This window comes from Phyllobates terribilis, unplaced genomic scaffold, assembly GCF_046119375.1.
Source record: "Phyllobates terribilis strain yellow unplaced genomic scaffold, ASM4611937v1 Scaffold_5__5_contigs__length_657084704, whole genome shotgun sequence".
In the NCBI taxonomy this organism is placed as follows: Eukaryota; Metazoa; Chordata; class Amphibia; order Anura; family Dendrobatidae; genus Phyllobates; species Phyllobates terribilis.
The window spans coordinates 199,408,197-199,435,275 of record NW_027362765.1 but is presented as its reverse complement, the minus strand read 5'-3'; the positions used below and the strand labels follow the sequence as shown (position 1 = coordinate 199,435,275).

The window sequence follows — 27,079 nt, the reverse complement described above, 5'->3', positions numbered from 1 at the left end:
CTGGTGGTCACCGCACGTGACAACAGGACCTCCGGGCTGGCAAGCAGGCAGGTAACGGAGATGCGCTCCCAGGTGAGCGGGCAAGAGTCTCTGAGATAGCTGGTGGTCACAGCACGTGACAACTGAGCCTCCGGGCTGGCAAGCAGGCAGATAACGGAGAAGCGCTCCCAGGTGAGCGGGCAAGCTGGTCCATAGACAGACTGACCGGAGTAGTAAGGCAGACCGTCGGACCTCAGGCAAGCAGACAGGTAACAAGTATTCAGGCAGGAATCAGGCAGGTAACTGGCAGGTAACTAGCAGGAAACTGGCAGGAAACTGGCAGGTAACTGGCAACGGGACCTGAGGGCTGAAGCACAGGTGAGACACAGGTGCAAACAACATTGCTCGGGCACCTCCATTTTGGAGGAGGTGCCTTATATATGATGAAGTCCTCCGGCCATTGGCCGGGGACTCTTTAGGGCGGCGCGCGCGGCCCCTTTAAGAGGAGGGGAGCGCGCGCGCGCGCGCCCTAAGCACAGGGACCGGGAAGGAGCGCGCGCTGAGAGCAGAGCAGGAGGAGGACGCCGGGACGGAGCACGTGCTGGCAGCAGAGCGGGGAGAGGACGCCGGGACGGAGCGCGCGCTGACAGCAGAGCGGTGAGGGGAGCAGCGTCCCTGCCTAGCAGAGGGCAGGGACGCCAGCGCTACAGTACCCCCCCCTTTAGGCCCCCCCTTTTTTAGGCCAGACAGAAATTTAGCTAGGATGAGAGGGGCATGGATATTCTCCCGGGGCTCCCACGTTCTCTCCTCAGGACCAAACCCCCTCCAATCTACCAAGAAAAAGGTCTTTCCTCTTACCCTTTTGGTGGCAAGAATGTTCTCTACCTCAAACTCGTCCTCAGCAGAAACCGGAGCAAGAGGCGTACCTGTAGACTTAGAAAAAGAGTTAAGTACCACAGGTTTGAGGAGAGATACATGGAAGGAGTTAGGGATCCGTAAGTTGGCCGGGAGTTTCAATTTATAGGCCACCGGGTTGATCTGACTGATAACCTCCAGTGGGCCGATGAACCGAGGCCCCAACTTATAGGAAGGGATCTTGAGCCGGACATATTTGGACGAGAGCCAGACTTTATCCCCAGGACGGAATTGAGGAGGATCCAGACGTCCTTTGTCAGCGTGCCTTTTCATACGCTCGGATGACAGAAGGAGTGCGGACCGGGTACTCTCCCATATGGAGGAAGACTCGCTCTCGTGATTGTTGTACGAGAATTCGGCCCATGGCAGGAGATCCACCCAGTCAGAATGGTGAGCATTAACGAAGTGCCGGAGGTAACTGGTCAGGTTCTGATTGATCCGCTCCACTTGACCATTAGACTGTGGGTGGTAAGCGGAGGAGAAGTCCAGAGTGACGTCTAGCAATTTACAAGTGGCTCTCCAGAAACGAGAAGTGAACTGTACTCCTCGATCCGACACGATGTGACGGGGCAGGCCATGAAGACGGAAGATGTGGCGGATAAAGACTCTAGCCAGCTCGGGTGCAGACGGAAGACCTGGCAGGGGAATGAAGTGAGCCATCTTGGAAAAGCGGTCAGCGACCACCCAAATGACCGTACAACCGGCAGAGACGGGCAGATCAGTTACGAAGTCCATCGCTATATGCTGCCAGGGGGCAGCAGGTGCTGGCAGAGGAAGAAGGCGGCCGGCCGACAGGTGTCTCGGAACCTTGTTGCGGGCGCAGGACACACAGGCAGAAACAAAGTCCATAACATCCTTGTGCAGGTTAGGCCACCAGTAGTGCCGGGTAATAAGCTGGAGGGTCTTTTTCTGACCGGCGTGGCCAGCTAGTTTAGACGAATGACCCCAGTGTAGGATCCTCTCCCGATCAGGTACCGATACGAACGTCTTACCAGGAGGGAGACAATTTAGACTCACGGGAGCCACCTGCATTACTCTGGCGGGATCGATGGGGCAGTCACATGGTCTATGAGGTGGTAATGTCTCTGCCTCCTCCATATCAAAGACATCAGTACAAGACCAATAAGGAATCGGAAGTCCAGGTAGATTAGCTGGGATAGGAGAGGGACGGACGGAATGGACGGGAACCAGACAGGTTTTATGACAGTCTTGTCCCCAGCGAAGGACTTCTCCGGTTTGCCAGTCAAGCACGGGTGCATGTCCCTGGAGCCAAGGCAGACCTAGCAAGAGGGCGTGAGAGAGTCCAGGCAGAACGTGAAGGGAGATACTCTCTGAATGCAGCATACCCACTTGCAGAGTAATGGATTCGGTGATGAATTGGATGGGGCGAGATAAGAGGCCCCCATCCACGGCAACAACAGACAAGGGTACAGCCAGAGGTTTGGTGGGGATGCGGTATTTCTCCACCAGGGACAGTGAAATAAGATTTCCGGCTGCTCCAGAGTCAAGTTGGGCTAGTTCGGAAAAACGATTCTCCCCGCAGATGATTGAGACAGACAGCAGCAGGGATGGAGAGGATTTATTTTTGTCTAGATCAAGTCCTCTGAGCGAACCTAGACACAGGCGTTCTCCCGACCTCTCCGGGCAGGCACGGATCCGATGCTCCTTACTGCCACAGTAGAAGCAGCTCCCCTCGGCACGGCGAAAGTCCTGACGGGATTTGACCATCTTGGTCTGGTCGACCTGCATAGGCTCAGGAGAGTGTACCTGGGGAGAAACGGAAGGAGTGACTGGTTTCAGAAAAGTAGGAACCAGACGTGGAAGCCCCTTTTCACGGGTGACCTCTTTGGCACGTTCCTGGAACCGTAGGTCAATCCGGGTGGCAAGAGTTATTAGGTCATCGAGAGTGGTAGGAATGTCCCGACCAGCAAGTTCATCTTTAATACGGCCGGACAGACCCTCCCAGAAGACGGATACCAGAGCGTCGTTATCCCAGGCCAGCTCCGAGGCAAGGGTGCGGAACCGTATGGCATATTGGCCCACGGTGAGGCTTCCCTGACGGAGGCGTAGCAGAGATGATGCGGATGAGGTCCTCCGTCCGGGTTCGTCGAAGGCTTTCCGGAAAGCCGTGAGAAAGGCAGGCAAGTCGGACACCAGGGGGTCTCCTCTCTCCCATAGAGGATTTAGCCAGGCCAGAGCCTCCCCGGTGAGATGGGACATGATGAATGCAATTTTGGCTCGGTCGGAGTTAAACTGGTGGGACAATAGTTCAAAATGCAGGGTGCACTGATTTATGAAGCCCCGAGCCAGGACGGAGTCGCCTCCGAAGCGAGGAGGTGCAGAGAGCCGGGGTCCGGAAAAGGATACCATGGTACTGGCCGTAGTTGCAGGTGGTGTTGTCAGAGTATCCAGGCGAGTATTGACATTCCGCAGGTGACCCAGGATGGACTCCTGTTGGGACCTTTGACGGGACAGTTCATGACACAGGTCCGTGAGCGAGGGAGCTTGGGTGCCACCGGGTTCCATGGCCCGAGCAAACTGTAACGGGTCCGGGAGGCGGAACCTCTGAGCTACTATACAAGGGGGCGGCCCTTGTAAGGGAGCGGGTGGCAGTCTCTGGGTGAACGGACAGGGAGTTACGGCAAGTGATCAGGGCAGTCTCTGGGTAAGGGGTAGGTACGACCTGTGATGGCAGAGCCTCCGGGTAGGCTAGCAGGCAGATGGTAGATGTGTGCTCCCAGGTGAGCAAGCGAGAGTCTCTGGAATAGCAGGTGGTCACGGCACGTGACGGCGGAACCTCCGGGCTGGCAGGCAGGTAGGTAACGGAGAAGCGCTCCCAGGTGAGCGGGCAAGAGTCTCTGGAATAGCTGGTGGTCACCGCACGTGACAACAGGACCTCCGGGCTGGCAAGCAGGCAGGTAACGGAGATGCGCTCCCAGGTGAGCGGGCAAGAGTCTCTGAGATAGCTGGTGGTCACAGCACGTGACAACGGAGCCTCCGGGCTGGCAAGCAGGCAGATAACGGAGAAGCGCTCCCAGGTGAGCGGGCAAGCTGGTCCATAGACAGACTGACCAGAGTAGTAAGGCAGACCGTCGGACCTCAGGCAAGCAGACAGGTAACAAGTATTCAGGCAGGAATCAGGCAGGTAACTAGCAGGAAACTGGCAGGAAACTGGCAGGTAACTGGCAACGGGACCTGAGGGCTGAAGCACAGGTGAGACACAGGTGCAAACAACATTGCTCGGGCACCTCCATTTTGGAGGAGGTGCCTTATATATGATGAAGTCCTCCGGCCATTGGCCGGGGACTCTTTAGGGCGGCGCGCGCGGCCCCTTTAAGAGGAGGGGAGCGCGCGCGCGCGCGCCCTAAGCACAGGGACCGGGAAGGAGCGCGCGCTGAGAGCAGAGCAGGAGGAGGACGCCGGGACGGAGCGCGTGCTGGCAGCAGAGCGGGGAGAGGACGCCGGGACGGAGCGCGCGCTGACAGCAGAGCGGTGAGGGGAGCAGCGTCCCTGCCTAGCAGAGGGCAGGGACGCCAGCGCTACACAGCCACATACTGACAGGACCTTGCTGATGTCACAGTCATGTGATCAGTCAGCTGTGTGTATAGGTCCTGTGTGCTGTCCCAGTCATGTGTACAGAGCTTTACTGTGCATACAGGACCTGTGTGATGTCACAGTCATGTGACCAGTCAGTTAAAGGGGAAGGTACATGGTCCGGTAAACACATCCTGGACCATTTACAGTAATGCTAGCAAGCAGCTGCATTACACCCCTGACAGAGGAACAGAAGGTTAGCATACTGACAGGGCAGTTAACTGGCGCAGCCCAGCGGGAGGTAAAGTCATGGCCCGCTGAGGAGAAAAGAACTGTGAAGGGTATTCTGGCCCGGCTGCGGGGTACCTTTGACACACGTACCTCCGCTGAAATTAAAATGAGGTTCTATGGATGTAAGCAGCGGACACAGGACAGCATCAGAGACTATGCCCTAAATTTGCAGGAAGCCTTGAGAGCCATCCAACAAGCTGACCCTGGCAGCGTGCAGGATACGGATAAGCTACTAACAGAACAGTTCATAGAAGGTCTGCTGTCTAGCGCCCACAGGACCCAGCTGCCCCTATAAAAGCTGGAACTGGGGGCAGAGTTAGAGAGAACTGGACGACCTGTCTCTGGATTGAGAGGTGTCCCAGAGCAGGGAGAGACAGTTGTATTGCACCCTAAGAGGACGTGTGGCAGTAGGAGAGCCACATGCCAGGGACAAGAGGTGAAGTGTGCCTGTCCTGGCAGACAAAGAACCCAATTTACCAGACTTTGGCGTCTGAGGCTGTGAGGATTCCACGTCCTACAGCAGATAACCAGTCCGCAGGGGACTGTATGTTCCTTGGCCTAAGAAGCCCGGAAGTTCCGCCACACCAGAAGGGACCAGCAAAGCCGTACCAGGCCGGGAATAGAAAGGGACCCAAGTTGCAGGCCATACGGGCGAGAAGACACGGTGAGCTCGGGAACGTGGGCTGTTACCCTATAAGGAGGAAATAGCCAGAAGGAGCGCAGAGAGCACGGTAGGCCTACACCCTCACCTTGACCAGGGCCAATTTCCCGTTTGCTCTCAGACGTCCAGGCCCCCCCCCTCCTAGCCGGGCCTGTTTGTGGGTCAGTTCACCTGTTCTAGTAAAGACCCTGGACTGCAACCTGTTGTCTGTGTGCTCCTTGCTCCTCCAGCACTAACGGCGCTGGGACGCCCTACACATCACCCCCATCTTCTACTATACTGCCCTGGGGCCGCACTCTTCCCGTGGGGAGTCACACTACCCCAGCTGCATACACCATCAGCCCCAGCGGTCTGCTTCGCAGCGGCGGTTCGCACTGACCGCAATCCACAGGTGGCGTAGTCGGACATTGCCAACAGCGCATGGCAGACTACCAATGGTCTGACCACCCTGAGCCACGGAACCGGGTTGCCACTACTACCCCCATCGTTTCCCGATTGCCCGGCTCCGAGTGCCCCACGGCCCAGGGGGCGAGTCATGTGCAGAGCAAGCTGTCAATCGAAGTAATTACAGCCACCGCTCCCAGTATAGTGCCTTATGGGCAGAGTCAGATGGCGGTATTTCTTTTGTGGTAAACCTCGTACTGGCCAGCAACTCTCCTGACCTTCACAGCTGCATAGAAATACATCACGCTGTCATGCTCGGGTCAACAGAGGTGCCAACCAGTCCGCTCAGTGTGATGCGACCATCGCACGAGTTATACGGCAGTCTGTCTCTGCTCTATGACTGAATTCCAGCAGCTCCCAAGAGAATATATGTTCATTTTCTACCGGTAGTCAAGCTTTCAGTAAGAAGGCTGGCAGCATTTTCACACTATTTACCTGAAGAATAGTTTTATGTCTGTAGGTAAATAGCCTTTTTACCCTTTTATAACAGTGTTACAGCTACTATTTTCTGCAGCAGTTTATACATCTATGTTCATATTTGCTCCACAGTTCCCTGAGGTCCAATGCCCAGCTGCCTATTATAACAATAGTGTGATCAGACTGCACCTGCAGCTAGTTCATGTCTCGTAACCAAAGAGCCACAGACAGGGGAAATGCTATTTTACATCTTGTAAGAAAAATGGCACATCTTTTTTTTAATATTTCATTACATTTCCTTTAGTCACTTTTATTATTATTATTATTATTTCTGTTGCTGTACAGGAATCATCATTTCATGCACTCTTCCACGGTGCGCTTGTGATAATATATCACAGCCAATATGATCACACAGAGCTGCAGTAAAAAAACGGGAGGAAGGGACTGTGCAAAAGACGTTATAACAAATCAAGCCCTTAAATCAAAACATTGTAAAAACTACGTACAAGAAAGGAACTTTTTACTGAATAATGATCAACCTTGGTGGTCCGCTGCTGCCACTAGGAAGGTCCAATCCATATACAGTAGACTTATACACAGCTCCTATTCTAGACAATAGTTAGTAATAACTGGAGGTACAATTGACTGAACATCATCAGATCATCATCTAAGAAAATACGTGACATCAGCTTAATGAACCATTAAATGTCTGTTGGACCCAATGATCCAAAACATTGACTAGTAATTTTGCTGTTTCACGCATAATGATACTGTTGCCACTGAAGTAATGGCAGACCTGTCCAGCTTGTAATTGGAGCTCAGCCTAACATTACATGTAACAGTTTTGTATGGGGTCAGTGGGTGCACTATTTACACTACAAGATGGGACGTGTTGAATCAACATTGCAGCATTACAAAATATGTGTTTATATCAACAATATGATGGGTCATTGTGCCTGGCGAGAACATGGTGATACCACAAATAATTCCGCATCGGGTGCTGCAGGGCGAGGGAGCAGTGTTGTGCAAACCTACATATAAATACATCTGAACTGGACTGTAAATCATTCACCATTTTTACATACATAAAACAGAATTCATAAAACTCTGGAATGCTTCAATTGAAAAAAAAAACGTGGACGATTTTATTAAAAGGTCAGCATATCAGGGAACTATGGACATGCCTATATCCTTGGGCATTACCCTGATACATCTTCCAAAATGGAACACCAGTTACATACCTACTGATGAACCAGTATTATAATGGAAAAACATGTCAAGGTCATTGTGATATAGTAGCTATGTTGGGTTCCTTGTAACCTATTCACTTTACTTATTCTCTGGCTTTTGTGTAAATTGTGGGATCTGTATTGATTTACCCTCTTTTCTCCCTCCCCATTTACAGGGTTTCTACATAGGTCGTTAGCACTATAGCACTTTACTTGGCATTTATTATGTCTAACCACTATATGTGGTCGGTAGTTATGGTGTGTTTTCATGCATGATTTACTTGCTATCCCATAAGGATATGAATTTTGTTCCTTCTTGTTGGAGGAGTTTTTATTAGGAAGGGTTGATTTGGTAGGATAGGGCCTGTTCAGGGTCTCCTAGGGTAAGATGACGTGGAGCGGGGGCGCCATATTGTGTTTTTGATCTAGGTTAAATCCCTTCATCTGTTAGGTACAGGATTTATTTAGGGTTGCATTTGAGGGAAAGCTTTATCTTTGTTTCTCCCACCACAGTCATCCCCTTACCTTCTGCTTTTGTCACCCTGTCCCATACCGATGGCGATTTGATTGTGGGTATTGTGCCAAGTATAATGAATCTCTTTCTCCTACCCCTTTCTTTTGAGTCTGTGAGGTTTTTTTTGCTTTTTTTTGGAGGGGGTATTGTTATCATGTGTTTCAGCTTTTAATTAATATTAATAAAGTACGGTATATATTTTTAAATAAGGGATTATTTTGCTATGTGAGATATTTCTTAAAATCCTCCAGATACAATTTTTCTGGTTAACCAAACTCATGATCAGCTGATAGGACAACCCATTAAAGGCCCATGTACACATTAGGTTAGACTAAGCTTGACCGATTTTGCAGATTTTCATGTTTCATGTGTATGGGGGCCTCACAAACCTCCACTGACAGAAGATGTCAGGGGAAAAAAGGATTCAACCTGTCGGATTTCCAATTGTCGATCCCTTTGTTATCCGCAAGATAAGCCCCTGAGGATTCTTGCAGTGGCTCTCTCATACAGAACACATGAATGACTAGCCGAGCTCACCATTCCTGTGTATGGAGAGTCAGAGGCAATCATTAGGCCAACAGCTATCTATTAGTCCTAACTTTATTATGGGCATAAAATTGTTTCTCGGTAAAATGCTTGTTCAGCCCGCATCTCTCTTACCTGACTTCTCCATGAACATGAATCAGCCATGTGTTTATTATTAATGAGGTAAGGGGTCTATGATGTTAGACATATTGTGTCACTTACCTCCTGTACAAAGGATCAAACAGGTAAACCATAGTAAATATTGTGTTTTTTTATTCACTTCAACGAGGGCAGAGTTGTAGTGATCTGGCGCCGCACACCACGGGGTGAATATTCCACTGGCGCAATTTGTGCAGCTGCACAGGGACCCAAGAGGAAAGGGGACCCACTTCTACCTCCAAAGCAGGTGGAATTGTACATTATGCTGAGCTATTAGACTGAAAAGGGCCCATATATTGTTCTTACACAGGGACCCTCTTCTGTCTGTGACCGCACCTATCGTACACTGTGTACTTCTGGTGACCACGTGGCCTGGCAACAGCTGATCAGTGGGGGTCTAAAGTGTTAGATCCTCAATGATCTGAAATTGTTAACCTGTTCTTAAGATATGCCATAAATATCTTAGTCCTGGATACCTCCTTTAAAGCACCACTCCAGCGTGTTTTCTTTTCAGCGCTGGAGTGGTGCTTTAAACGTAACTCCACTGCCCCCGGTCATATACTCAACTTCCAGCGTCTTCTCCGTTTTTTGGTGCCATTCCGGTCCTGCAAAGCCATCTTCTGAGCGCAGCTTCTGGCTGGCTGTAAGTCAGAAGCTACGTCACACGTTCTCAACGCAAGTCTATGAGAGCCAGAATGAGGCTCTCATAGACTTATATTGAAAAGTGACCTCCGCGCAGCTTCATGAAACACTGGAGCTGCTGACTGGTCACTTTTCGCCGTCGACCGACGGAGGCGACGCTGGAAAATGATGAAGACGGCAGCAGGTGAGTATGAGGCAGGGGGCAGGGAACTAACATTTAAAGCACCACTCCAGCGGTGTAATAAAAGAAAACACTGGAGTGGTGCTTTAAGATTTATCAAAGGATCAGAAGTTTTCAGGCCAACAGGTTGTTGATTCCTCAGTGTATGTATTATACATATAGTAATTTATTAACCACCATCAGACTGGAAAGAGAAGAAATGACGCAGAATTACACAGACATGAAAGGACAAGTAGATAATAATTTTTGTCTCCACCCTCTGTCATAATTTTCTGGTGAATTGCCAATCACCTTTGCACTAGAGAAGACGAACAATGACCTATTTTTTTTATAATGTCTGAAAAGTTATGTTTTATCCAATACAGCGTCTCACTTCAAGGCTACATGTAGGAGGATCCTCATAATTCTTGTTTATTGTGACTCTGGCATTCCTGCTTGGTGTAATATTAGATAATTTGTTCCCAGTACGACCATGGGTGTTATGACTTGGACCTATATCTTAGGTCAGGCTGAAATCTGCAGCAGTAATAAGAATATAAAAGTATATAACAAGAAAATGTGTCAAACTGTCTAGTGTGCTGAAAACTAACATAATATACAGAAAATCTGAAATAATTTATTACATCTTCTGATAGAAAAATAACCTGCAAGAAGCAATCTCCAGCGATGACGACTCCGATTATGAGATTATTGACGACTCCGAAGTCAAGAAACAGGAAAAAGTATGTGCGAAACCCAAAGAAGCGGTGGACGAGCCTGTTTTAATTGGAAGTAGCCAAATTTTAGGAAACGATTATGTCAAACAGGTGAGTGGTCATTGTGTTAATGCTAGAAATTGTTCTTAATGTCTTTGGGTGAGATTTATCTAGTGTATGGAAATGTTGAGGACTTGAAAATAGTAATTGTGGCTTTCATTATTTAAAGGAATTCTAAAAACTGAGCTAGAATCTAAGTAGCAGCTATGGGCAACCACATACTTGCATGAAGTTTAAAAATCTTCCTTAAAGGGTTATTCCCTTCTTTATATATTGGTATTGGATAGTGCTTACAAAAACAAGGCCTTTTTCAATTTACCTGTTTCTTAAAATGTATAGCCACTCTAGAGTATGAACATTTTTCTTTTGCATACAGTTCATTGTCTGGAGAATCAACCTCAGTGCCTACACTCTTATTAAAGGGGTTGTCCACTACTCAAACAACCCCTTCTCAATCACTATAGATCTCCATTGTAAAATAATAGCAGCTATACTCGCCCCCTGGCGCCGTTTCAGCCATGCCGACTCCTGCTCTCCCGATGCACGCGAGCTCTGCAGACAATCTTCTTCCACTTCCCTCTCATTTCCTTCAACACAAAATTGTCACCTGGAAGAAATGAGAACATGCTGCTGCTCTCTGATTTCTTTCAGGTGTCCTTTTTGTCCAAAAGAAGTGAGAGTGAAGCCGCTGCTGATTGGCTACAGGGCTCGCATGACATAACAATGTGACACGAGCCTCGGGAGAGGAGGTGTCAACATCGCTGGAACGGCGCTAGCAACGGAGGTGAGTATAGCTGCTATTTTTTTACATGGTGGAACTATGGTGAATGAGAATCAAACAATTCTTGGACAACCCCTATGTTATTTACATGCACTATTACTACTTATTTGCTTACTTACTGCAGGGTATTTGCTCACTGTTTTTATCCTAAACAGTAAACTACTTGTTTTTAGAGGCACTATCTAACAAGACTCATGTATGAAGATGGGAATAACCTTTTAATGAAGTCATATTTTCTAATATTGGTGAAAATTATCTCCAACTCTCCTCCAGGTCCTGTCAGGGTCTTAGCTGAATCGCATTGATATTATCTCTTTAAAGGTGCAGCCAGACTGCTGTATTAGTCGTGCGACGATGGCATCACAATCCTCGGACTGGCCTTCGGCTCTCCTGTCCTGAGCCAGGCAACTGCATAAAAATACATGCTGTCAAATACATGCCAGTCTGAGGATTGCGATGTGATCCTCGTGCGAGTAATACGGCCCTCTGACTGCGCCCTAATTTTCATAATTAAGCATTTTATAAATTCTAATTCTCACTCAGATGTAGCCACTGATAAGCGGCTGATGCCTCTGGAGCTTCTGTAACTAGCAGTGACAAAACTGGGAGATCCAACTTTGCACTTCACATTACCAGCACTTAACAAACAATTGGTAGTATTTTAACATTAAAGGGTTTTCCAGTATACAATGTCTATGTTTGGAATCTAAATTTCATCAATTTTTTTTTATCATTTTTTTATATTCTGTGTCTTTTTTTTTTTTTTTTTTTTTTTACTGTTCTTGCGTCATCTTTTTTCCCAATCGTCTACTAGCAACCGGTCCATGAAAAATGTACAGCACACACAGACGGCATCCTCGTGCTGTTCTTTTACGCAGACCTATCAACTTGAATGCATTTCAAAAGCCCCATGGCATAGAATGAGCTCATGTGCTGCTTGTGACCAGCCCAGGGGATGGGGATGACCCGGTACCCGGGCCTTTGCCTGGCCTTGGGGATGTCGCGGTGGTCGGCTCCCGGGCCCGTACCCTGGGGTCTCTCTTTAAAAGCGTTGATAGTTGTTAATTTTATTAAAGTTCGTGACGCCACCTGTGGCTTCTGGTGAGAATCACCAGCGCTGCGCAGTCCACTGAGGCCGATGATAAGGCAGCTCAATGGTATAGCTCCCCACAGGTGGAGCTAGGCCTCAGGGCAGTGTACGGAAAGGGGATGCAGGACAGGCGAGACCCAGCCGGGTCTGAGCAAGAACAGGGACAGACACGATAGTCACTTCAGTACCTTTTACTGATGGAAATTCAGGCACGTCCCGGAGCACTGTAGGGTGAAGGGTGCATATCAGGATCCTCCCCAATGAGCGGGTGTAGGGCCTCCTGTTACTTGCCTCTGCGTAGTAAGTTTCTGACCTGCCAGGAGCTAGGCCTAACTTTGTCTCTGTCCTGCGCTGGCTGAACTTGTGGTAGGGCCTTTCCTTGGAATACACGCACCTCAGCTTGCGGGGCCTATGTGTCTCCCGGCTCTGTTACGTATCAGCACTTTAGCGATCTTGGGACTTGTAGGTCTCCAGGGATTCCGGTTATGCCTTACTGGGTCGTAGAGATCCCGGTAAGCTTCGGACCTGGTGTCCGGTAAATTCTTCGGGGTGAGCTGGTTAAGCTCCTCTGCCCCCTACGTACTAACTCTCCACTCGCCTTCGGCCTACTCAGGCCCTCACTAGGCTATACACACTAACGGCAGCTTGCCGCGCTTCACCGATCTTATGGCGCCGGCACACCTTAAGCTCCCTATTCTGAGCTTCAACTGAGTCTGGACTGTGCTCCACTGCAGGCTGACCTCTCTCAGGCTTCTCTACTGCAGGAATTCTCTCAACAGACTTGGCTCTCTGTCGACTCCAGACTGAACTGCCTGGCTCCACCTTCCCTATTTATATCCCTAACGGGCTCCCTCTGCTGGTCTGCGGTGGAAGGTGGAGATGTGTGAATGTTTATGGGGGCCTCTTGTGGAGGAATCCATCAATGCACTCTTCCAGGATCTGTGATACCAAGCGCAGGTGGGCGTCACATTCCCCCCTAGCAAAGCTCAGCACTCCCGGGCTGAAGTACATTTTAAAACAACAATGAGAAACATGAACAATGCAATAACAATCTTCCCTTTATGGGAGGCACCAAGCTTAAACGTTACATAACAATATAAACAAATACAAAGTGTCCTCAGAATTCAAGTATCTTGTGGTGAGGTTCCCAGACAGGATGTCCATCTCACAGGGTAGAGTACTTGGTGGTTTTTGAGGGACCTGTCCCAAACCCTCAACGTAGGCCCTGGGGTGGCTGCAGGGCACGAAGATCCCGAGTTGGACCTCCAATAGAGCCACTCCAGACAGGTTTTCTTTCTGAGGTCACCTAGAAGGGCACTCCAAGGAGCGCAATTATATACAAAAGCAGTTTTTGGGCTGCACATAGTCCTCAGCCACAAAGTTCTTAGGTATGCAATAAAAGAATTTATAAGGTAAGGTGTCCATGCCATTTGAACTGTTCAATAATAAAACAAAGCACAAAATAATATACATATGCATGAAAACACACAATAATACAGTACATTACAATTTAATACCCCAGGGGTAACTATCTACACTTGTCAGAGTTTAGCTATTTTGCTCAGTGTATCTGACAGGGGGTTTACCTCGCGTGCTACGTGTTGATCTGCGTAGTGCGGTGGTCTGTGGGGTATCAGAGTCTGTATTTTCAGTTACCCTACCAGTTCTACCTGTGACCAAGTTGTAAAACTGCCTTAACCTCTCTCTTGGACTGGCAAGTTCACCATTGGCTGGGCCCCCTTGCTCTGCTCCTACCGGGGATCCTTCATCCGGGGATACTTCTTGAGCTGGCTCTTCTGCAGCACTTACAGGTTCAACTTGCTGTGGAGGGTTTTCTGGCTGTTCGAAGAATTGGAGTGTTGGAATGATTACTGCACCTCCTATTTGAGGCCAATCTGCCGGGAAATCTCCTAGGTCAGTGTGTATCACTGCTTCTTCAGGTTCTACCGGGATTGTGAGAGGCACTTCTTCCTGGGGCTTCAGTAAGTCTGGACACAACTTTAGGTGGTCCCTGGACACTGTTGTAGTCGTCCTTCCTCCGTCTCGACTGATTATGCAGGTCTTCTTGTTATCAAATCTTGATGGTAACACAGTGTAGGGTTCTCTCTCCCACTGATCATCAAGTTTGTGGTTTCGTCTTTTCCTTTTTAACACTGTTTCACCAGGTGTGAAGGGTTCTGCGGGCGCGTTTTTGTTGTAGTGCGCCTCCTGCTTTTCTCTCACCCGAGTGAGACTGTCCTCGACACAGGCTTGTACTCTTCTGTACTGCTCTTGTCTGGTCGTGTCCCAGTCCTCAGTGGTCATATCAGCTTCAGGCTCAACAACACCAAGCTCCAGATCCATGGGCAGCTTTCCTGGCCTTGCTCGCATGAGATATGCCGGAGTGCAATTGGTGGAACTTACTGGTATAAGATTGTACAGATCCACTAGGTCAGGTAGTAGGTCTGGCCACTGGTTTCTCTCCTCAAGTGGTATGGTCTTTAGCAGGTCGATGATGATGTTGTTCATCTTTTTGCAGAGACCGTTAGTTTGTGGGTGGTACGGTGTAGTTCTTATCATCTTACACCCGTAGAGATGGCAGAACTCCTTAAACAACTCAGCCTCAAAGGCCGGGCCTTGGTCCGTCAGCACCTGCTCAGGGTAACCATGGGGTCTACAGAAATACGCTTGAAACGTCTTTGCTGCTGTCTCTGCCGTCAGGTCTTTGACGGGGGCGACCACCAGGAAACGTGAGTAGTGATCCACCATGGTCAAAGCATAAGAGTATCCTGACCTGCTGGGGGACAACTTGACATGGTCCAGGGCCACGATCTCCAGGGGCCGAGTCGTCTTGATGGGTTGCAGGGATGCCTTCTGGCTGCTGAAGTCTTTTCTTCTTAGGCCACAGGGTCCACAGTCCCGGCACCACCTCTCAATGGAGCTGCGCATTCCTACCCAGTAGAATCGACACTTCAGCAGGGTCTCTAGCTTTTTCCAGCCAAAGTGTCCCACCTGATTGTGGTATGCTTCTAATACCATCTGGATGTCTGTCTTCGGGACCACTATCTGCCACACCATCTCATGGGTCTTTGGATTGACGTACCTCCGGCACAGCTTCTCACGGTAGATAAACAGCCGGCTTCTCTCGTTGCACAGCTGCTTTGCTTGGAGAGACGCTTCCTTCTCCAGGGAGGCACCTTCTTGGGTTATCAGCTCCTTGATGCGGCTGACAACTGGGTCACTGTCCTGGGTCTCTTTCCAGCTGTGGTGAGGCAGGGGGTTTAACGTCTTTTCATGCTGCCTCCTGGAGGCTCGTTGCTCATGTATCATCCCATTCCGATGAAAGGCAGGTAGCTCTATCTCTTCCAGGTCATCCACTTCTTATTCCATGTCTGACTGGTGAGGCATCCTGGACAGGGCATCGGCGTTGGCGTTCTTGCGGCCTGCCCGGTATTTAATTGTAAATTGGTAATTTGACAGCCGAGTCATCCATCGTTGTTCCAGTGCTCCTAGCTTAGCTGTTTCAAGATGGGTCAAGGGGTTGTTATCAGTGAAGGCAGTGAACTTACTGGAGGCCAGGAACTCCAACTTAAAGCTGCTATAGTTCTCTGGGTTCCTCTCAGTCGGGCGGAGCTTCCTGCTTGCATATGCGATTACGTTCTCTTGGCCATTCTGCTTCTGACTTAAGACAGCGCCCAGTCCTTCGTTGCTGGCATCTGTATACAGCAGGAACGGTTGGCTGTAGTCGGGGTAGGCTAGGATCTCATCACCTGTCAGGATGTCCTTCATCTCCTGAAACGACTCGGCTTGCTCCTTACCCCAGTGGAATGGGCGATATCTGCCTTTGGGGGACTGCCCTACCAGGAGGTCATGCAGAGGAGCTGCTTTCTTGGTGTAGTCTTTTACAAACCTTCGGTAGTATCCTACTAGTCCCAAGAACTGACGCACCTCCTTGAGGTTCTTAGGCTCCGGCCACTTCTGGATGGTTGTGACCTTCTCCGGGTCTGGTGCTACCCCTTCTGGACTGACAATGTGCCCCAGGTACTGTACCTTTCTCTTGAGCAGGTGGCATTTTGAGGGCTTCAACTTCATCCCGTACCGGGACAGTGACTCAAATACCTCTGCCAGGTGTTTCAAGTGGTCCTCGTACGTTCTGGAGTACACTATTACATCGTCCAGGTAAAGTAACACAGTCTCGAAGTTGCGGTGTCCCAGGCAGCACTCCATCAACCTCTGGAACGTTCCGGGGGCATTGCAGAGTCCAAACGGCATACTGTTGAACTCAGAGTCACATCGGGGTAGTGAAGGCCGTCTTCTCCTGATCCTCCTCAGCCACAGCTACTTGCCAGTACCCACTAGTGAGGTCAAGGGTGGAAAAGTAATTTGCAGACTTTAAGGCAGCTAGGGACTCCTCTATGCGTGGTAAAGGGTATGCATCCTTATGTGTAATGCGATTTACTTGACGGTAATCTACACACATTCTCATGCTCCCGTCCTTTTTCCTAACTAGCACTAGGGGAGCTGCCAAGAGACTACAACTATCCCTTATTACCCCCGCCTTTCTCATGTCGTGGAGCATTTCCTTAGCCTTCTGGTAGTGTGCTGGTGGTATAGGCCTGTAATGTTCTTTGATTGGGGGATGGACGCCTGTGGGGATATGATGTTGAACCCCCTTAACCCTCCCGAAGTCAAGTGGATGTTTACTGAACACCTGCGAGTATTCTTGAACCAGCCGGTGTACACCCTGTTTTTGATGGGCAGGAGTGGTGTCTGTCCCAACATGGAGATGTTGACACCAATCCTCCACATGGGTTGCAGGGTCATTATCCTCCACTCCATCTGGCGAGGTTAAGAACTCCGCCCTGTGAATGCAGTTGTTATCTACAGCATGTAATTTGGCAACAGTGGCATAACGGGGCAATCTGACCTCGTCTTCCCCACAATTGAGAAGACGGACGGGCACCCTCCCTTTACGTACATCTACCACTCCTCTGGCTGTTAAGAGCATGGGTCTGTGCTCGGAGCAAGGGGGTTCTACTACCGCCTGGTAGCTCTGTCCTCTAAGACCTATAGCAGCTCTACCCCAGATGAGCATTTCACTCATTGGGGGGATGACAATGGGTATTGGGTCCGTCACCCGCACGTTACCGATTTCACCTTCTGTTAACCTTACTTGCTGTTGGTATATCAGGACTCAGATCTCCTTCTGCAGTGCCCTCCTCTGTCTTGGTCTGGCAGTGTCAGCTATCTGTTGGAGCAAGAACACAACTTCTCCCAAACAGTTACCAACAATGTTAGTGCCAAGTACCATATACGGATTAGTGTCATCAGGATTAGTCTCTACTACAAATAGCCCCTGGTCCTTCAGCTCCACTCTCCCCACCTTTACAGTCACATTCTTAACCCGGATTAGGTTAAGGGGGAGTCCGTTTGAGGCATAAACAGAAAGAATTGGAGCTGGCGGACGTAGGTCGTTCATGGACCAGAACCTCTTGTAGAGGACGTCAGGCATGATGGTTACCTGAGATCCTGTGTCCAGCAGAGCATGCGTCGGGATCCCGTCCAGCACAATGGACAGGAAAGGTCTTCCTCCGACGAACCTGTTGTACCAGTCTGATGGGCCTGGGGAGTTTACTCCTGGGTGTCGGCCCTCGGACCCAGGGTTTTCTCGTTTAAAGGACAATTCTGGGCGGTGTGTCCGGTCTTGCGGCAGCGGTAGCAGGTAGGGTCCTTCGGCGGACGGCGCTGGTCACTGGTCCTCGTAGAGGGTGGTGTTGGCCTCCTCCTCCTTCGCATCCAGGGGACATCCTGAGGGCTATCGGCTAACAGGATTTTCCCTCCTTCCTCAGGCTCCGTCTGCAGCTGCAGGGCACTCAGCACAGTGGTCAGGGTTTTGCTCATATGGCGCACTTCAGAGCGCAGACTGTCCAGCTCTCTAAGGGACGTTGCTGGAACCTTAGCTTCAGCAGCCACTGGGGAAAAGGTGGGTGTAGCAGGTATTGGAGTAGCCCCACCCTGATAACATTGGATGGCATTTGTTTCCAGGGGCTGCAGTCCTTTTATAGCCATGTCCTTAAGATTATCAAAGGTGGCATCTGGATGATCCAGGGACCACCAACGCACAGTCCTGCTCTCCTCTGGAGACCTCAGTCCCCGGACAAACTGGTCCTTCAGCATTTTATTCTCATTTTCTATGCTGGTTGGATTAACCTGTTTCAGAGCCCGCAGGGCCCCCTGTAGACGCCAGGCGTAGTCCCGAACATTGTCCTCCGGAGGTCCGCCTCAGTAAGATCCTCAAAGACAGTCTGTAGCTTTTGAAATATTGTGGACACTGACTCCTGGTCTGCGGCCGACCATGTTTCCACTTCCCCTTCAGCAGCACCAGTCAGTTGTCCCAATACAACAGCAGCTCTTTGCTTGCCTGTCATAGAGTACATGTCTAAGATACCGCATATCTTCCGTTTGAATCCAGACAGGGTATCTGGTTTGGCGTTGTACTGGGGGAGCCACTTTGCTCCTGGAATGTACGGTAAAGTTATTGGAATGACAGGGGTTACAGGCGCTGCTGGTGGAGCGGCCGCCTCGGCCTGCCCAGCGTCGGGCGCGGGTTGAACATCAGGGACGTTGGCGGTGTTGTGCTGTTCGTCGGACATTCTGGCGCCCCCCTAGCGAACCGTTGCCTACCTTCTAGTTTTTCTTCCGGTAGGCCGCAGCTCCGCAGGTGACGGTCGTCTTCAGGACCTTGCGTCGCTTGCGTCCTACGTCAGAGCGTTCAGCGATGCTCCCTACAGGACCTGGCACTTCCTGATTTGACGTCGAGGCGTGGGGCGTGTCCGGGGCTTCGCGCGCTTTTGCTGGTACGCCCCTTAGTTTCCCGCGGTTACGCCCTTCTTCTCGCTCGGCGGCACAACAATGGCGGCAATCTTCACCACTGTCAAATATACAGTTCACTTCAATAAAGGCGCACAGTACCCGGTGGCAACGGGCATAACACTCCGTCATTGCAGCGGGCACGCGATCCTGTTCGTAACGCCAGAAGAGATGACCAGCCCAGGGGATGGGGATGACTCGGTACCCGGGTCTTTGCCTGGCCTTGGGGATGTTGCGGTGGTCGGTTCCCGGGCCCGTACCCTGGGATCTCTCTTTAAAAGCGTTGATAGTTGTTAATTTTATTAAAGTTCGTGACGCCACCTGTGGCTTCTGGTGAGAATCACCAGCGCTGCGCAGTCCACTGAGGCCGATGATAAGGCAGCTCGATGGTATAGCTCCCCACAGATGGAGCTAGGCCTCAGGGCAGTGTACGGAAAGGGGATGCAGGACAGGCGAGACCCAGCCGGGTCTGAGCAAGAACAGGGACAGACACGATAGTCACTTCAGTACCTTTTACTGATGGAAATTCAGGCACGTCCCCGAGCACTGTAGGGTGAAGAATGCATATCAGGATCAACCCCAATGAGCGGGTGGGGGGCCTCCTGTTACTTGCCTCTGCGTAGTAGGTTTCTGACCTGCCTGGAGCTAAGCCTAACTTTGTCTTTGTCTCTGTCCTGCGCTGGCTGACCTTGTGGTAGGGCCTTTCCTTGGAATACACGCACCTCAGCTTGCGGGGCCTATGTGTCTCCCGGCTCTGTTACGTATCAGCACTTTAGCGATCTTGGGACTTGTAGTTCTCCAGGGATTCCGGTTATGCCTTACTGGGTCGTAGAGATCCCGGTAAGCTTCGGACCCGGTGTCCGGTAAATTCTTCGGGGTGAGCTGGTTAAGCTCCTCTGCCCCCTACGTACTAACTCTCCACTCGCCTTCGGCCTACTCGGGCCCTCACTAGGCTATACACACTAACGGCAGCTTGCCGCGCTTCACCGATCTTATTGTGCCGGCACACCTTAAGCTCCCTATTCTGAGCTTCAACTGAGTCTGGACTGTGCTCCACTGCAGGCTGACCTCTCTCAGGCTTCTCTACTGCAGGAATTCTCTCAACAGACTTGGCTCTCTGTCGACTCCAGACTGAACTGCCTGGCTCCACCTTCCCTATTTATATCCCTAACGGGCTCCCTCTGCTGGTCTGAGGTGGAAGGTGGAGATGTGTGAATGTTTATGGGGGCCTCTTGTGGAGGAATCCATCAATGCACTCTTCCAGGATCTGTGATACCAAGCGCAGCTGGGCGTCACACTTGTGGGAAAAAATAGACAGTAGTATATAGATGACAAACACTGACGTATGAATTATTCAGATTCTGTGACATTACTGTAACATTTATTCTGGTGAAATCACTTTGTAGTGTGCACTTTCAGGGTCATATATACAAGTGCTTCTCACTAAATTAGAATATCATAAAAAAGTTAATTTATTTAAGTTCTTCAATGCAAAAAGTGAAACTCATATACTATATAGAGTCATTACAAACACAGTGATCTATCTCAAGTGTTTATTTCTGTTAATGTTGATGATTATGGCTTACAGCTAATGAAAACACAAAAGTCATTATCTCAGTAAATTAGAATACTTTATAACAACAGCTTGAAAAATGTTTTTAAAAATCGGGCTAGGCAGATCTGCAGATTCAGATTGTGATTGGCTCCATGTGCATACTGTATATCTGAGCTTGTCTTCATCACACATAAGAGCAGGGGCTGCTCGCTGTAGCTTGCACTATACTGGTCCTTAAAAAAGATTAGAATAAGTTTATGCTTCTTTTTTCCCCATGCGGACCATCATTCAGTGTGGAAAATCACCTGCTGATACTGTGGCTACTACAACTGGTCCATGTGTGGTCAGTCTGGTGTACACATAAATGCGGACAGAAAGAGCACTTGTCTGAATGAGCCCTAAATGGGTATTGGTACTATACATTGCGTTTTTGCTATGTAGGTTTTTAAAGATACAAAAATGAATGGATAAACTACCAAATATATAATTGTAAGCCAGTATGTCCTAAGTGTCACTGTGTCCAGTATCTTCTCATTGTGGGAGTATTTGATGTTTGGCATCTCTAGATGAATGATGGCAGGGTGTTTCTCCACGTACAGTGTGATATGGGTGATTAAGACACAATATTGGAAACAACAGCTTTCTGATAATTAATACTGAATGCTGTCATTGGTGTCTTCATTTCTTGTGATCTGTGTAAAACAAAGTGATTTCATTGTTTTCAGATTGCTCAACAATTGCCACCTAAAGTCATTGGTTACAACTGGAGGATGCAATACAGCACAGACAAACATGGCTGCAGCCTGAGGACCATGTATCGTACTATGAACGCAACCAGCTCGCCAGTGTTACTAGTTGTCAAAGATAATGAAGGAAAGGTAAGATGGTTCTCAGGGAATACTCACTGAGAAATGTGTCATAATAGAATATGATGATATCACCTGAGTTATCAGCACATCTGTCTGACATATATTGCCAAGCCTAAAGGCCCCGTCACACTAAGCGACGCTACAGCGATCCCGACAACGATACGACCTGTCAGGGATCGTTGCTGCGTCGCTATGTGGTCGCTGGTGAGATGTCAAACAGTCAGATCTTCCCAACGACGCAGCAGCGATGCAGCGATCCGTAACGATCTGTATAATGATGCACGCCTATGTGTTTCTGTGTCTGAGTCGTCAACAAGGTCGTTGGTAAGGTGTCAAACACACCGATGCATGCTACCCAGCGGGACCTCAGTGATCAAAGAAATGTCCAGACCATTCCGACATGACCAGCGATCTCATAACAGGGGCCTGGTCTCTGCTAAGTGTCAAACGTAGCGAGATCGCTACTGAGGTCGCTGTTGCGTCACAAAACTTGTGACTCAGCAGCGATCTCGCTAGCGATCTCGCTTAGTGTGACGGGGGCTTAACTGCTTATAGACAAACCCTCCTGTATTAAGTAGAGTAGCTCTAGGTGGGGAAGATGTTGAGGTTTCAAAGGCTCCAAAAGCTGTTCTTTTGTGTATATTGGAATACCTGGACATGAAATTGGAGATCCATAGCAGAGATGGATTGTGCTTACATGATATTGCTGCTCCCTACCACAACATCACCACCCTCTGTGAATACAGCCTAACTCCTGCAAAAAATTGGACCAATTTTCATTAGCACGCTGGAACCAATTTTCATCCAATTGTGCTCCATGTGTCCATTTTTAAAATCCATCTTTCTTGCAAGCAAAACAAAAACTGACAGAATTAGATCGATGAGTTTGTTCACAAATTGAACCAAAATAGGACAGGTCTCTTTTTTACGGAGACCAGAAGTCTGACGTAAATGTCTTCATAGACTACAATGTGTCAATGTGCTGGTAATGAAAATCACCGACAGCACGTGTTCAGGTCAGGAGACCTGCGGCCTGTCCGGTCATCACTGTCCATACTTGGACCAAGTTTCACGGATGTAAGAATTTGGTTTCATACAGATATCCTAAATATTTTGTACTTAGTGATGGTTGGGAGTCACATGCAGTTAAAAAACAAAAGAGAAACCTATTAAACGTAGGTAAATTATAATATCACAACTTTATACAGTTCTGCAGACACTTTAGTGTTAAAGGGAGTCTGTAACCCCCACCCCTTCCTGCCAAAACTCAGATCAAACAATTTATACATTCAGATTAAATTTTACATACATTTTTTTATTTCATATGGTATCGAGGGGTCCTCAGTGCACCCTTAATGTGGCCAATGGCTCACTGCACTGTTCTGTCCTTCGATTACAATCCTCCGCCTCTCACCTTATGATTGTCATTTCTCGCTTTGGAGTGCTGCCTGAATTGAATCCCCAGCCTTGCACGCATTGACACAACAGGAGCTGAGAGGCCACACAGTGTCCGTGCCGGTGTGCTCGTAGTCCTCTCTGCTGTCCGCAGCAGCCACTTTCTACACACAGGATCACACAGTAGCTTGCAGTTGATGCTGACAGGATACGGAGTTCAGAATGCGCAGATTCTGACATTGCAGGGGACGAGCGTGCGCTCTAATCCAGGGTTCCCCAACTCCAGTCCTCAAGGCCCACCAACAGGTCATGTTTTCAGGATTTCCTTAGTATTACACAGGTGATAATTGCATCACCTGCCCAGGCAATAATTCCATCACCTGTGCAATACTAAGGAAATCCTGAAAACATGACCTGTTGGTGGGCCTTGAGGACTGGAGTTGGGGAACACTGCTCTAATCTATCTCCCCCTTCAGTATCAGCTGCCCCCGCTACTGTGTGATGGTGTGTGCAGCGAGCAACCGATGCAGACAGGAGAGAGGGATCAGAGCATGCCTATATGTATTCTTGGCTCTTGCAGTGTCTCTGCATGCAGGGCTGGGGATTCACTTCAGACAAGTTCTCCAAAGTGAGTGCTGTCAATCAACATAAGGTGAGGTGCAGAGGATTGGAATTGAGGGGACGGTCCAATACACTAAGCCCTTGGCCAGCATCAAGGGTGAACCCAGGCACTATCATTTAGTAAAACGTTTTTATATACAACACAGTGAGTAAAATTTACACTACAAGTATGAGTTTTATAGGGGCTAAGTCCTCTATATGAATTATAAGTGGTTTGATTTGAGTTTTAGGGGTGACTGACTCCCTTCAAATTTTGACACAGTTATAATATCACCCAAATTGGCACTGATTGGGTGAGAACATTCTGCAGGAAGGGGAAACCAAATGTGAGATAAGGAAAAACATGCAAACCAACTCCACGCAGCAATCTCCAGAAAAACTCTCCAAACGCCAACTCCAAACACTGAATTTTCTCCTTCACCACCAAACCAGGAAGGAGAACTATCAGTGGCAACTCCCAAGTGCCAGTGGCCAGCATATATACCAGAGGGGAGTGGCCAACACAGAACAGCTGAGGCAATTCAGGATGGAGAGCGCCAGTTCAACTGAACTGATTAACCCTTGCCATCACAGCAAGGAAACCTGCACTGTTTAATAGGATGGTGAAGCAGTTCTAATAAGTGCAGGAGTTCATGTAACCAGCCGCCGCAATCTTCTGACCCTTCTCTGTCGCGACTTCCCCGTGACACACAGTTTGGGGACCACTAGTATAATATATATATTCTTTTTCAGGTGTTTGGAGGTTTCTGTTCCAATGAGCTCAAGGTTAGCCCCACCTTCTATGGCACAGGAGAGACTTTCCTATTTAGTTTTTCACCACAGTTAAAGGTATGGAAACCTTATATAGCTATTATTATATTCTACATCTTATTATATATTCTACATCTACATTTTTGGGAAATGGGTCATTGTACAACAAGAAAAAAAATAATTCCATAAAATAGTCCAAACAATGGAAGGCAGGGGATTGTATCCCCTTTTCGATACTATCCTAGTACGATACAGAACTACTATATATAGTCTTGTTTTTGTATCGTGGACTTGAATATGTGCGAGTTTGGTTGGTTTAGGTTTTCAAACTGGGGAAAGACTGGATTTCTTTTTAACTTTATTGCACTATTAGTATTAAAAGTATTTCAGTGAACTGCTTTAAAAGGACACAGAATGACACTCGGTGCTTCACAGCAGGGCCTTCCCACCTGCTTGCTTTTCTTCTATCTCTACCCTCCCCTGGCTCTATGAAGCCAGAGCTGTCAATCAAACAAGAGGGGGGAGACTGAGGGAAAACAAGCAGGTAAGAAGGTGTATATAAATGATTGGCCCCACCAAGGGTGGATTAAAAGTAGTCAGGGCCCCGGGCAGTTTAGAAGGCATGGCTCCCCCCCCCCCCCACCAGGTGCCTGAATTAATCATGTTATAGATCATGTGATAGGTCATGTGATTAACACACAGGTGCTCTGGTGCACATCTGTTGATGGAAAACGACAGATAGCGTCGTGTAACATACCGTTACACATAATAGAGCAGGGGTGGGAAATTAATTTTCCCGAGGGGCCACATGAGAGACCGTGACTGTTGTGGAGGCTGAACCAATAGGCTGAAATTAATTCTGCTCAATATTAATATTACAATTAATATAAAAAATAATTCTTAATATATCACTTATTATTGAGCAGAATTAAGTATGCTGACATCCCATATGAGCACACACACAGCCTCCTATATACAGCTTGAACCCTCACATATCCCCGTATATACAGTACGAGCCCTCACATAGCCCCTTTACACAGTAGGCGCCCTCACAGAGCCCCCCTATATACAATATGAGCTTGCACATAGTCTCCCCTAGATAGCCTCCTATATGCAGTATGAGCTCCCACATAGCCTCCTATATGCAGTATGAGCTCCCACATAGCCTCCTATATACATTATGAGCCCCCACATAGCCTCTTATATGCAGCATGAACCTCACATAGCTCCCTAGATACAGTATGAGCCCTCACATAGCCTCCTATATACAGTATGAGCATCCACATAAGTTCCTATATGCAGAATGAGCCCCCACCATAGCTCCCCATGTACAGGATGAGCTTTTACGTAGCTTCCTATGTACAGTACGAACCCCTATATATAGGCACACATCCCATACACATTTAAAAAGAAAAAACACATACTCACCTTGCTCCCATTATTCCAGCGCTCTGCTCCGATCCCTAAAGCTCCACTTCTACTTGTGGCACGTCACAGCAGAGGCAATGGGAGCTCCCCTGAAGCTGCGCTGCATTCTGCATTGCCAGCAGCGCGGCTCAAGGAAAGCCTCTTGCTGGGATATCTGCACCGCCAATGGCGGTCACAAAGCATTATAGTTTAGGCAATCTGGCCCCAGAGGCTCGAACAGTAGCCCAGATTACCCTCATTGTAATCCGCCTATGGGCCCTGCTGTGAAGCACCGAGCGGTGGCACTTAGATTGAACATCATTATGTGCTGACAGAGTCCCTTTAATTCTGTCATCTGGATAAGTGCCTTAATGTATTATCCTGCTATGTTACTACTTTCATTAAACTGAGACAATGAAAAAATATTTAGATCCTCCAACACATTTTATAAAAAAAAGGATTCAAGGATAATTCTGTTCCTGTTTAGGTTTTTCGATGGACAGGTGACAATAACTTTTTTGTTAGAGGTGATGTTCAGTCGTTAACATTTGGAGGAAGCAAATGGTATGTAATATGCAAAGTCCTTTCTTTTTTTGACATGACAGCATTTTTTGTGTCTCTTATTAATTAAACTGTATGTACTTTTTTATACTTTTTTTTTTCCACAGTGGTAACTTTGGTCTTTGGTTGGATGAAGATTTATATAACGGAAGAAGTCAATGGTGTGAAACTTTTAATAATAACGTACTGTCCAGCAATGAGCAATTCCGTGTCCACAGCCTTGAAGTGTGGGCATTCACTTGAGTTTTGTCTTATTTTGCAACCTGATAGAGACTTGGAGCAATTTCTGTTAAACAGATGGCCTGCAAGCTGCAGATGATTTCTTCACCGGACTATGAACAACTTGATTTACACCTTTTATCTCCTGGTGGCTGCACTGGCTAAATAATAAATTGGCAGCAGCACCCAACTGAGAATTTGTGATACTTGTGAAAAGGCTGATGAACAAGGGATGTCCATTAAATCTATGTATAAAGATAAGTGTTTGACCTTTGTATTATGCATCAAAAGGTACATTAAACCAACTATAAAAATGAAGGTCAGGAGTGCTAACCTCATGTTAACTTATTTCCTACTATATGTGAATCCAGATTACTAATAAAGAATACAGATATTTAACCATAATACAGAAGAATGGTGATCGCTTAATAATATCCATGTGGTGTAGGGGATCAAAACCTAATATGCCTGGTGATCCTGAGGGCTCAATAAATATTAAAGGGGTTGTCCACTACTATTTAAAATATACCAAAGCGTTTTTATGATGAAAAGCAGCTTCTCTGTAATTACCTCCCTCTGCCTTTTCTGCCTGTGAGCGGCGATATCACTGGCCTCTCAGGCATCACGTGACCCCCGGCTGCAGCCGGCTCTGACATCCGCTGACGTCACGACAAGTCCAGGCTACAGCCGGGGGTCTCTGACTTCTGCGTTCCACGGTGGCTGCTGGGTTGTGGGC

The 27,079-nt window shown here is 48.4% G+C and overlaps 1 protein-coding gene across 1 annotated transcript in view; it reads left to right on the top strand.

Moving 5' to 3' along the window:
• LOC141271049 (TLD domain-containing protein 2-like) overlaps positions 1 to 26,741 on the top strand; it is a 58,634-nt gene extending 31,893 nt beyond the window's left edge. The window contains exons 2-6 of the mRNA XM_073681153.1: positions 10,127 to 10,297; positions 21,247 to 21,399; positions 24,139 to 24,234; positions 26,051 to 26,127; positions 26,232 to 26,741. Coding sequence (XP_073537254.1) covers positions 10,127 to 10,297; positions 21,247 to 21,399; positions 24,139 to 24,234; positions 26,051 to 26,127; positions 26,232 to 26,367 — 633 coding nt within the window. The 3' untranslated portion in view covers positions 26,368 to 26,741. The remainder of the gene's footprint in view (positions 1 to 10,126; positions 10,298 to 21,246; positions 21,400 to 24,138; positions 24,235 to 26,050; positions 26,128 to 26,231) is intronic.
• Positions 26,742 to 27,079: the final 338 nt, after the last annotated feature.